The 13,408-nt window shown below is 40.5% G+C and overlaps 1 protein-coding gene across 1 annotated transcript in view; it reads right to left on the bottom strand.

Moving 5' to 3' along the window:
- The window catches only part of ATP10B (ATPase, class V, type 10B), a 184,701-nt gene that overhangs the window by 92,099 nt on the left and 79,194 nt on the right, over positions 1-13,408 (bottom strand). The window contains exons 6-9 of the mRNA XM_006864944.1: positions 9,789-9,920; positions 5,489-5,616; positions 3,547-3,799; positions 2,106-2,344 (exon numbers count right to left, since the gene is read on the bottom strand). Coding sequence (XP_006865006.1) covers positions 2,106-2,344; positions 3,547-3,799; positions 5,489-5,616; positions 9,789-9,920 — 752 coding nt within the window. The remainder of the gene's footprint in view (positions 1-2,105; positions 2,345-3,546; positions 3,800-5,488; positions 5,617-9,788; positions 9,921-13,408) is intronic.

Consider the following 13,408-nt stretch of genomic DNA (forward strand, 5'->3'; position numbering starts at 1 on the left):
AGGAAGACCCCCAATGAGATGGATTGGCCAAGTGGCAGCATTGATGCATTCAAGTGTGGCAATAATAGTGATATTGGCCCAGGATCAGACAGTGTTTCATTCTGCTGTGCATAAGGTTGCTATGGGTCAGTATCAACTCGATGGCACCTAACAACAACAAAATGCTTCACTGGTTTTGCTTCTCTAGAGAACCCAGTCAAATATAGGATGTCTGTGGTAACTGGAACTGGAAGGTGCCAAAGGACACAGAAACTGAAAGACTCTGAACCTATGTCTAATAAGAATTCACTAAATTCACTTTACATATATTTAGGTAAAGTGTTGGAGGAAAAGCATCAGTTCAGACAGGATGGATTAAAATAGAGAAAGATTTGACAACATGCATGTCCTGTTGTCATGTTATTTGGAAAAATAAAACAAACATCTTCTGTCATGTGTTCATGGAAGTCACATGCATTAATGTACTATCCCTGCAGTTTTTCATTGCTAATGTTGTATTTCTGTATATGATCCTAACAGAAGACAGGTAACTCAATTTTGTACTCTCCCAAAGTTAGATAAATAATAATTCAGGACCCACAGACTCATGACATTTCTTCTTTGTCACATTCAGGAAACCCAGTTCTGAGTTACGAATACTAGGTTTTGTTGTTGTTAAGTGTTGTCAAGTTGGTTCCAACTCATCGTGATCTGGTGTAGCATTTCTGAGGAGCAGTTGGTGGGTTTGAACTACCGACCTTGGGGTTTCACAGTTCAGTGCTCCAGATGGAAAAATGCTTTTGATAGCATCTTAAATTAAAAAAAAAAAAACAAAACAAAAAGAGAGAGAAGAAGAAAATACCCTGCTGGTGCACTGGGCTGCTAACCCTGAGGTGGAAGGTTCAAAACTATCAGTTCATCTATGAGAGAAAGATAAGATTGTCTCCTTCCAAAGAGATTTCCAGTTTCAGAAGCCCTATGGAACAGTCCCTGACACTATGTACTATAAATGCAAAAACGTTAAGTATATGCAGTGATATATGTATGTGTGTTTATTGATAAGGGATATAAGGATTAGAAGGAAAATTTCCAAAAGGATCAGCTTTAAAATTTGATTTTTGAATCATGGGATAGTCGAATGTTAGGTCCTTTCTGTTAGCATGAGTCTCTTGTTCAGGAGAGTTAGGGGCTCTCTGTGCTTCTGTATGTGCAGAAGATTCCAGATGACATGCATCCATGTTCCCTGAAGAAGGTGCAGAGTAAAGAAAAAGAAGGAAGCAGGAGTCAGAGGATTCTGGTTCTGGTCTTGACTTCTAGGGAATGCTAAGTAATCCTGAGGAAGGAACTTAGTTTCTTCACAGGCTACCAGGATGTTTATTGATGGCTATCCCAATGGCTCAAAGGTGAAAGGGCCACAGGAAGGAAGCCCAGATCAAAAGTTACAAACTTGAATGCTTTAGGGGACAGCAGATAACCTAAGTAAACAAAGAGGGCTGGAAGTTTTGATATAGATGTTCTTTGTTTCATAACTATTTAAGCTTATTTTGTGTACCACAAGGAGTATATTCTCCCATTTTTTTCTTGAAGTATGTAAGCTTTGCAGACTTATCTTTTGCTTTTTCACTTTGATAGAAACATGGGTATGTCATATATTTCTCATTAGAGTTGGGTTGACTCATTGGCAACTGGTGTTTTTGTTTCTTAACTGTAGTGTTGGAAACACATGTGTAATGATAAATGCTGCAGCTCTCATCTCAGACTTCACTCAGAGGAAAGTGAAGACTGTACATGCCCAGTCTAAGTGGCATCAACTCCTTAACTCAAGCCAGTTATCAATACAAGGAAATACTGTCTTATTGTGGAGAGTTTTTCTAATTCCATTAAAAAAAGAAAAGTCAGATATCTATATTTTTATGTGAAATTTCTCAATTTATAATCAACAAAACATATTTCAAATGATAAAAGGAATTGTATGTACCCAACAAAACACACATAGGACCAAAGGCTGCCATTTTGAGAGCTCTTCAGAGTTTGCATGGCCTTTTTCCTCTTTCTCATCCCAGAGCCTTCTCCCAGCTCTCCCACAATAGGCACTTACAATTCAGAAGGGAAAAGCAGGGACTTACTATGGGACTGCTGAAGGCCACAGAAGGCTGTGAACTTTCACAGCATCCCATGGACCTTTGTCGGGAGTGGCCTTGGATGGGCACCCGGGCACTGTGGCATCTCCTCAGAGGTTGGGAACCTCCTTGGCCTCTCACAGTTTCAGAACCCTGGACACATCCGGTTGGGAAGGACAGGTGCTGGTATTGAGTCCACTCTTCAGTGTCTGAATCCAGCTCCTTTGGCATCTCCAGTCGTTTGGCTGAAAGAAAGGAGTTTTGTTATTGCTCCAGTCACACCTTGTTATTGCTGGGTCATGATTGAGGAGATCACCAACATTATGGGTTGGAATAACAGGGGAAGAATCTATACTGCTCTGGAAAAGTGACAGTTGCATTACCCTGACTAGAGAAAGAGGGTGGAACTAACTCTCATAGGTACAAATCCTGGCAATACTACCAACTAGTTATGTGACTTTGAATTTGACTTGCCTGTGCCTTTATTTCTCTAGTCCTGTTGTGGTGCTGTTCCACTAACCATAGGTCAGTGGTTCAAATCCACCAACCTATCCTTGGAAACCCTATACGGGATCGCTATGAGTAGGAACCAACTTGATGACATTTAACAACAACAATTTTCTCTACTAGAGTTTATTATTTTTAAAAAGGTACTTAAATAAAAGGGTTATTTTGAAGACCTCGTGGCATAATGTATTAAAGTGGTTAGCACACTCTGAGTACTGATAATTATGTTATTATCAACACTCTTATCATTTAAAAAAAGACACTTTCAAGTGAATGTTTAATGACCTCCATGGAAAAAAAGGATAGGGTTGCCTGTAAAATCTCCTCTCTCGCCCCATCCTTTTATCCAAACTAATGAATGATGCTTCCTTAAGGGTTTTTTTCTCTTAGTTAGAAAGTGGGTTTATGAGTGGTGACTGAGGGAATTGGGTCAATTTTTAGGCCCCTTTCAGTCTATGTCAGAATTTTATCATTTTATAGTCATTATCTGCTTAGTTGCAGTTTTGTTTCAGTGAAAATCAAAGATATCAGTTATAGCATGGAAGGCATTTCCCAGGTGTGTGAAATCTAACCATGAGCCTAGACCTACGTCAGGTGACCTCAGAAATTCTTACACCTTGGCTGTCTGGGTTACAATGAGGACATGTCCCCAAATCCATTCCTGACAGATAAAAAAGGGTCCTCTGTGTAAATCACACCAGAAAAAGACCAGCTGGAGGGGTTTCATGCATGAGGTCACCTATGAATAAATGGAAGTTTAGAGGTAATACATAAGAACAACCCTAAGCTGTGACAAAAGCACATGAAGACAGTAAGCTACTTGCCAAAATGCCACAGCATCTGTGGGAAGCCAAGGCAATGTTTCTTATCTCTAAGTCTCTGAGGAGATCAGGATGTTTCCTTAGAAAGAGGGATGAAGGTCCTTGGGAGCTCTGCCTACCGTTTTCTTGGTGAGAAAACTCATTGCCCATGATGGTGCATCTCCGGAACACCATCTTGTTCTCAGTCAGGGTCCCAGTCTTGTCAGAGAAAATGTACTGGATCTGGCCCAGGTCCTCAGTGATATTGAGGGCTCGGCACTGAATGGGCACATTGGTCTCTTCATCGTACAGATCAAGGTCATTGTGCAGGAAGAAGACTTGCCCGAGCTTCACCAATTCAATGGACACATATAGAGAGATGGGGATCAGCACCTGAGAGGAAATCAATTCCCACCATGTCAGAAACCAGGCTGGACTTCCTGTCCCAGGACCCTAATAGTGGGTAGTAAAGGTATTGAGTGGAAAACCCGGTGGACTCTGACAAATTAAAGTCAGTGACTTCATGCCTGCCTTGGCAACTTATTGGGATTCTTAAGGGAATCTTCAAACAGGGAGGAGGTCCTTATCATTGGCTTGCTTAATGTCTGAGTTGATGGAGAGTAAGGGAGCATTAGAACTCTGTCCAGAGAGCTCTGACTCCCTCAGATATCTCTGCTACCTCCTTTTACAGATATTCAGTCACATTGCTAGTTACTGGTTACTGATTCAACACATAATATTTACTGAGTTATGACTATGTACAACCACTATTCTTGAAAGCAAAGCAAAGCAAAGCAAACCCAACCCAATGCCATTGAACCAATTCTCACTCACAGCAACCCTACAGGACAGAGTAGACCAGCCCCATAGGGATTCAATTGCTGTTAATCTTTCTGGAAGCAGACTACCACATTGCTCTCCCAATGAGCAGACATTGGGCTCAAACTTTGGATCCTTGGTTGGCAGCTGAGCACTTTAACCACTGTGCCACCAAGGTTCTTCAGACACTTCTAAATTTTAGAACTAGTAGTGAACAGAACAAAATCCCTGGCCTTGAAGACATCACATTCTAGTGGGAGGATATGACAGTAAACAAATAAATATGAGCACATGTAGTGCTGTAAGATAAGCATTAGACTGCTAACCACAAGGCTGGCAATTCAAACCTACTAGCCGCTCTTTGGAAATCCTATACAGGATTGCAATGAGTTGGAACTGACTCAATGGCATTTAATAACACCATTACAACATATATCAGGTCAGGATAAGTTTCATGGAGAAGAAGACAATAAGAAAGCAATGGCAATGGGCTTGGGTTGTCTTTTTGGTGTAGAAGAGGGATTGAATCTTAAAAGAATTACTTTGTAAAGAATCAAATGAGTGAATTCACTAATTAAATGTTTAACCAGTTAATAAATGAAGAACATCATGATTGGAAAAGTGGAAGATCAGTGGAGAAGAAGAAGACTCCCAATGAGATGGACTGACCAGTGGCAACAACAATGGATTGAAACATAACAACAATTGTGAGACTGGCACAGAATGGAGCAGTGTTTTGTTCTGTCATACATATGATCACTATGAGTTAGAATCAGCTCGATGACACCTAACAACAACCACAACCACAACAACATCCTTAGGGGCTCTATATGTTTTTTCCTCCTATATAAGGTCAGTTCTGTTCTTTTCCTTCTCCATCTATCAAATGGAGAACACTAAACTATAGTTTCTTTCTTTCAGTACTTGGGGCTGGAGAGTTCTTTGTAGCTTTCTGTGCTACTCGATCTTCTTTTTGTTCCTTGGTCATTTCTGTTTTTCCTGTTCTATAACTGGAAAAGCGACAGATACACATGAGTCACTGTTAAAATCTTACTCTTGAATACAAAAGCCTGATAAATATTTTACCCAAGGCAGGACTGTTCCTGACATTACCCCAAATATGAATACTTTCAAAGACCTCCAGAAAATATTAACTACTTCAGTTATCTAGTTCTCTTGTGGGTCCAGTGCTCATTTTTACTTATTTTGAAAAGTTGTGGAACTATAGGTCACAGGTCTTATTAGGGAGGGAGGTTTTCCTACCTGAAGCAGGATGATCATTGTAAGGAACATGTAGAAACCCCTAAGGGCAAGGGGAAGGAAGCCACCATTGGCATCTGGTACATCAAAGGGAGGATGTTCTTCAAAGGTCCCATTCCAGATAGTATGACCTTAAAGGAGAAAAAGCCAGAGATGAATCTATGCTTAGTCCTAAAACTGGACAATTACATTAGCACTTGACCCATTCTTAGAAATGGGTGTGCTTTGGTGGAACCAATTCCATATTCTATAGCTATGTTTATGTGTATTCATTTGTCTCTAAAGTGGTCCCTAATATACCTTAAACTTTAATCCTCTGATTGGCATTAAGTCTGATTATTAGAGGATTCTAACAAGGAGCTCTGGTAGCATAGTGGTTATGAATCGGGCTGCGAACCAAGGGTCAGCAGTTAGAAACTACCAGCTGTTCTGCGGAAGAAAGATGAGGCATTCTGCTCCCATAAAGATTTAAAGCCTCGGAAACCCTGTACAGGGTCGCTATGAGTTGGAACTGACTCCACAGCACATAACAATAACAACAACATGGGAACTATTTATATTGTAATGAAGTCGTTATAGACAGGGATTGGTAAAAGAGAAAGGGATTTTTTTTTTTTTTTTCAGTTGTGTGACAGAAATTGTATATAGGGGAGTCTTGGCACAGTTGTCCCTTGACCACATTTCCTCATCCATCCATCCATCAATCCATCCATCCATCCATCCATCATCCATTTTAGTCAACATTTAATATATTCAATGAGGAGTTCGTTCTGGCTTTTGTTCTTAAGGAATTCCTTACTGAGTTAAGGAAAGAATAAAATGGAGAAATCTTATACAATGTAAGAGGAGTTATGCCTGAAATTCTATGAGAACACTTAGAAACAGCATCAGACACAGACTGAACCCTCTGTTTCTTTGTCTGCAAAATGGGGGTGATAACACCCATCATCTGAGGACTGTGGAATGAAATGTATCTAGTATCTACTATAAAGATTTCTGTGTCTTAGTATCCTTGGCTGTTAATTAATAATCTAACTTTTCCCATAGAGTTACTGTGAGAATAGAATAACCTAATGTGTATGATGTTCTTAGCTCAGTGACTGACATGTAGTACATGCTCAATAAACACTAGCTGCCTTACCCAGCTCCAGGATATTACTATAGGGAATTACTATACAGAATAATGTCTTTTATTCCCAATAGTAGACACAGATTAAACACACTTTATGCTTGAACCAATACTATCATACATATTCAAGGAAAGGAGATTAACAGACTTGATGCAATTTGAAGACATTATTACTGAGCAAATACTTAAGGACTAAACATATGACACAGAATAAGGGCTGCTACCAGATAACTTGGAGGAAACCAGAGAGGTTTGAATGAATAAAGAGGCCTTCAGAGGTCTTGAACCCTTAGCAGGTGTGGGGCTAAAAGAGTCTTGGGAGGACATTCTAGGCAGAGAAAGAAAGAAGAAACACCACCTTTACAAAATCATTGTAGACATGTGGCAAAGAATTCAGGAATGATGCGCAAGAGCTTTGGTCTCCCTTAGGAGCTATGCTTTAGTGAGGCACCAACAGAGGGATTTCACTGCGTGTCATTCTCAGATAGGATAGAGTTCTGTCCCCCCATTACTTTCTCAGTCTATATATTATTTGGGGGAATCTTCCAAGCTGATTCTGATTTGTCTGTAGCTTATCTCATGGTGTAACCTCTTTATCATTGACTTCCTTTCTCTAGAGACAGAATGAGATGATCTTAAATACTTACTACACACAGAAGCAGAGGCAATAGTCCTGCAGCATCTCTGGAGGGCACAGAGGCAGTCACAAGAGACTGTTTTCTTCTGGAACTGCTTCCTGCCCCTTCCAGGTGTTCTTATGTGATGAACCATCCTCTCACAGTGTGTTATTAGACCCATCTGGGGAGCATATTAATTAAAAACTCCAGGCAGCTCACATGACTTAATCAGAGCATCTTAACTGTGCTGATACATAAAATCTCTCTGGATCCCAGGAAGGCCATAGCTTTCTAAACAATTTTTTATGAACAGTGATGATTCCTAACTAGGACTAGGAAGGCTCATTGGATTGGAGCCAGCAGGGGATTCTGGACTCAGCCCTTGAGTTCTCTCTTGAGTTTCCCTCATTCCTTTTGAGGTATCTGTAGGGCCCTAAGAGCCAAGCTTAGAGTGAAGCAATAGAGGGGTAGCGATGAGTAAGAGCTCCAGCTAGGGCCCCTCTTTGCCTACATTATGAGGGTCAATCTAGATCACTTTGCCTATATCATTGTTGTTGTTGTTAAGTGTTGTTGAGTCAGTTCCGACTCATAGCAATCCTGCATAGGGTTTCCGAGGAGCAGCTGGTGAATTTGAACTGCTGACCTTGTAGCTCAAACTGACCTTATGGTCCAGTGCATTATCCCACAGCACTACACCTACATTAAGAGGGTCAATCTCCAGATCACTCCTACTAAAACCATCCACAGGTCTTCACATGTACAATACTTGCAGAATTCAATCATAGCCTGGTTCTGGTTAGGGCTCCATTCCTGTCTCACTCTTGCAACACCAAATAGTCAACTGTCTCTGCATAAAATGTGCTTCCTGCCCCTATTTTTGCCTCCACCACCAACCTCCTCTGGGAAACTCCTAACTGCATTTTGGGGCTCAAATCTAGCATCTATCTCTGCATGGAAGACTTCCCTCCTTGGTGCTTCCATAAATGGTTGAGATAAGATGAATAATGATCCTCCAAGATGCCCTTGTCCTAATTCCTGGACCTGTCACATATGCTACCTTATATGAATCTTGAGATAGATTATCATAGAATATCCAGGTGGGCTCAATATAATCATCAGGGTCCCTATCAGTGGGAGGCAGAGAGAAATACTATCACAAAAGAGGATAAGGTGATGTAGGCACACATTTGGTTTGAGTAATATGCTTGGAAGATCTCCATCTGTCACAGGCCAAGGTATACCAGTGGCCACTAGAAGCTAGAAAAGATAAGGAAGCAGATCCTTCCCTTAAAACTTCTAGAAGAAACCAGCTTACTGACAACTTTGACCTTAAACCAGTGTTATAGGTTAAACCCTGTCTTCCCCAAATATGTATTCACACCCTTACTCCTGTACCTGTAAATACAATCTTCTTTGGAAACAGAAGTTTTAGGTTAGGTTAATGTGGTCCTGCAAGTGTAGGGTGAGTCCTAAAATCAAATCACTTCTGAGTTATAAAAGAAGCAGAATAAATACAGCCATACACTGCTAATCTCCTGGTCAGCAGTTTGAAACTACGAGTAGTTCCGTGGGAGAAAGATGAGGCTTTCTGCTCCCATAACTCATAGCAACCCTGCATAGGGTTTCCAAGGAGCAGCTGGTGAGTTTGAACTGCTGACCTTGTCTGCCTCCCACTGATAGGGACCCTGGTGATTACATTGAGCCCACCTGGATATTCCAGGATAATCTATCTCAAGATTTGTAGCCCTGGAAACCCTTTACAGGGTCGTTATGAATCGGAACGAACTCCACGACACACTACCCACACACAGGGGGTAGACAGATGACATCTGAAGAGCTTCAAGCAGAGAAATATCAAGGATTCTGGCCAACACCAGAACTAGGAGAGAGACTTTAGAGAAATTGACATGGCCAAGACCCTGATTTGGACCTTCCGTCTCCAGAACTGTGAAGAAAAGCAATTTCTGTTCTATAAAGCCACCCATTTGTTGTATTTCTGTTATGGTAGCCCTATGTAGCACCAAGTGTTAAACTGATTTTGGACTTCTGACTTCTGGATAAATCTGTATTGTTCTAAACCACTAAGCTTGTGGTAATTTGTGACAGCAGCAGTTGGAAATGGATATAACATCTGTGTGCATTCCTCATTGAGTGTGGAAGATTGTATTATCGATTCTCATCATGTGTTGCACTTCATCTAGCCCTAGATGATGAGCTTTTGGAAGATCGCCCTGTGATTGATTCATCTTGTTATCTTCCCATGCTAACAGAGTGCTCAGGATCAGTAAGTATTTCTTGAATGAATAAATGATGGATGACAATTCCTACTATTTCAGTAGCCCATAATCTTAATCTAATTGCATCTTATCTCACTGGCATCTCACATTATTAACCTAGAAAGGATAGCTGTTTAGTTGTTGTTTCCTGTTTTTTTTTGACAGGATAGATTTATATCAACTCTTATTTTACAGATAAGGAAACTGAGACTCAGTGGAAACAACTTGCCCAAAGAAACAGAAGGTTACTGTGCTGCTGTTCTTTCCAGAACATTCCATACCTACAGCTCCAATGAGGCACATGAGGAAGAGGAGCCCAATGCAGAAGAAGATGTCTGTGTTCATGCGTCTCTCGATCTTGCTGCGTTTGTACCGTGGGCCGCTGTTGTTCAACATGGCTTTTGTCTCATGGCCTTTGAAGGAAAATGGAGAAATCAGTCACGGGTTGGTTTTGGCCTGGAATATACCCTTGGCTGTTTCACAGGACTGAAAGTGACAGGTTGTTCTCTAATAACAACTTAGTGTGTTTCAGAGAAGTCGCTGAGGACAGCTAAAGTAGTCTCACACAGGTTGTCAGCGGATATTTATTGAGCATCTCCATGTGCCAGGCAAAGCTACCATGTGCAGGGTGAAGAGGTTGTGCTCCATCTCAGCATCAGCCCCAAGAAGTTCCCTTCCTATCTTGGAGTAAGTGCTGCATAAAGTATTCTGTTTAAAGAAAGAACAATAAAGCTTGAAGACTACACATCCAGTCACCTAATTTTTCAGTTGGGGAAACAGAGGGCCAGAGAGGTAAAACGGCATGCCCAAAGTGAAGGAATACGTTAACATCAGAGGCAAAATGAACCAGGATTCTGATTCACAGTTTATTTTCCCTTCCTCCAGCTTATGGTAGAAACTTGCTTTCTGATATTTTAGAAAATAAAACCTGTTGCTGAAGAGTTGATTTCAACTCAGAGACCATATAGGATACAGTAGAACTGTACCATAGGGTTTTCAGAGCTATAATCTTTATGGTGACTCCATAGGGTAAGTACTGTACTGAGAATCACAGGTCAGTGGTTCAAGTTCACCAACTGCTCTTTGAGAGAAAGATGAGGTTTTCTTCTCCCACAAAGATTAAAACCCTTGAAAATTCTATACGGGGTCACTATGAGTCAGAATCAATTTGACAACACGTAACAACAACCACAATCTTTATGGAAGCAGACTGCCACATCTTTCTCCCACAGAGTGGCTGGTGGATTTGAACCAATCAACCTTTCAGTTACCAGCTGATGTTTAGCCACTGTTCCAGCAAGGATCATTTTTAAGAAAATAAATGTGCACTGGATAACTAAATCAATATAGAAGAAAAAGAATAAAGCACTCCCACACATCTAAACATACTATATTGTTGTTGTTGTTAAGTGCCATTGAGCTGGTTCTGATTCATAGAAACCCTGTATAGGGTTTCCAAGGAGTGGCTGGTGAGCTTGAACCCCTGATCTTGCAGTTCAAATTGACCTTGCAGTCCAGCCCATTAGCCTACAGCACCACCCAGCCACTGTAATCTAAACAACCTCGTAATGACTCAATAATAGACACAAGATCCGTAGAGTGAATTGAGAACTTGGAATTAAACCCAGCTTAACAATTGTGAGGTTGGCCCAGGATCGGGCAGTGTTTCATTCTGTTGTGCATAGGGTCACTATGAGCTGGTACTGACTCAATGGCACCTAACAACAACAATAACATCTATGGACAAATGATTTTTGACAAGTGGTCAATGCCCATTTAGTGGAGCAGAAATGATCCCTTGAGTAAACAGTGCTGGCAAACTTGGATATCCACTTGCAGAAAAATGAAACAGAACTCACACCATATACAAAAATTTAGTCAAAATGGGCCAGAGACCTAAACATTAAACCTAAAACCATAAAGAGGATGAAAATGATGGGACTTAATCTTTTTTCATAAAAAATTGGATAACAAAAAACACAGTAAATGCGCGAATATAAAAAGGCAAAGTAGAAAAATGGGACATCATAAAAATAAAAACCAAATCAAAACATACCCTCATCAAAAGACTTTATTGAATCTACAGACTGGGAAGAAAAATCTTTAGAAATGACCTATCCAATAAGGGTCTACTTTCTAAAATCTATAGAAAACTGCAATAACTCAAACATAAAAAGACAAACAACCTGATCACAAAATGGGCAAAGGACGTGAACAAAAGAGGACATTCACCAAAAAGGACATTCAAGCAGCCAATAAACATGAAAAGATCTTCATTGTCATTAACCAGTTAGAGATACAAACCAGAACTACAGAGAGAGACCATTTTACTCTAGTGAAAATAGCATTGACAAAAATGAAACAGCAAATGTTGGTGGGGATTTGGGGTGATTGGAAAGCTTATACATTGTTAGTGGGAATATAAAATGGTACAACCATTATAGAAAACGGTATGGCATTTTCTAAGAGAAGAAAACTACCGGATGATCCAGTGATCCCATTTCTAGGTGTAAATAGAATGACATGAATAGACATACTCATACCTATGCTTATTGCTGCATTATTCACAATAAAAAATAAATAGAAACAACCAAAGTTCCCTTCAATTGATGAATGAAAAGGCAAACTGTTACATAATACAATGTAATACTATCCACCATAAGGAACAACGAGTCCACAAAACATAACATGGATGAATCTGGAGAGCATAACTTTAAGTGTAATAAGTCAAGCACATAAGGACAAATATTGAAAGATCTCTTTTTTTGTAAGAAGACAGGAATAAATAGAGAGATAAATATTTATTGAAAGTTAACAGGAAAGGGGTGGGTGGGTTGAGAAAGTATATTTTATACAATGGTGGTGGTGGTGGATGTGTGTCACGGAATCAGTTCTGACTAATAATGATCCTGTATAGGGTTTCTGAGGCTGTAAATATTTACAGCAGCAGAAAGCCTCATCTTTCTCCCGCAAAGCAGGTGGTAGATTCAAGCTGCTGACCTTGTGGTTAGCAGCCCAACTTGTAATCTATTATTCTACCTGGGCTCCTTTTATACTATAGAAACTATTTATTTTTGGTAATGGGAAAAATGGCACTGAATGTAGATACGGTGATCACAACACAACCAAAGCCATAGCACATAGTTGAACACATATGGATTGGGTAGGTACAGATGTGGGCATAGGTGAGAACAGAGAGCAATGTCTATGACAAATTAAAAAGGAGCCCTGGAAGTGCAGTGGGCTATGTGTTGAGCTTCTAATCAATGGGTCAGTAGTTTGAATCAACCAGCTGCCCAGGAGGAGGAGGCTGAGGCTTTCTACTTCTATAAACATTTACAGCCTCAGAAACCTTATACAGGGTCGTTGTGAATTGGAACCGACTTGATGGCACACAGAAAACTGACACTGTCATTGAGCCAATTTTGAATCATAGTGACCCTTTATACAGTTCCTGAGCATAAGGCCTCATTTTTCTCATAAGGAGCAGCTGGTGAGTTTGAACCACTGACCTTGCAGTTAGCACCTTATCATACAGTACAATCAGGGTTCCCTAGAAGTATTGTTGTTGTTAAGTGCCATCGAATCAGTTTTGACTCATAGTGACCTTGTATAGGGTGTCCAAGGAGTAGCTGGTAGGTTTGAATCACCAGACTTGTGGTTAGCAGTCCAGTGCTTATCCTATAGCATCACACCAGTATTTATTGTTAAATGCCATCTAGTTGGTTTCAATTCATAGCCACCCTGTATAGGGTTTCTAAGGAGTGGCGGGTGAGTTTGAAACGCCAACCATGTGGATCAAATTGACCTTTTTGTCCAGTGCTTATCCTACTATGGACCCCCACACCAGGACCCACACACCAGGACTTCTTGTTGCTGTGAAGTGCCTTTGAGTCAGCTC

The sequence above is a fragment of the Chrysochloris asiatica genome, unplaced genomic scaffold (genome assembly GCF_000296735.1).
Source record: "Chrysochloris asiatica unplaced genomic scaffold, ChrAsi1.0 scaffold00073, whole genome shotgun sequence".
In the NCBI taxonomy this organism is placed as follows: domain Eukaryota; kingdom Metazoa; phylum Chordata; class Mammalia; order Afrosoricida; family Chrysochloridae; genus Chrysochloris; species Chrysochloris asiatica.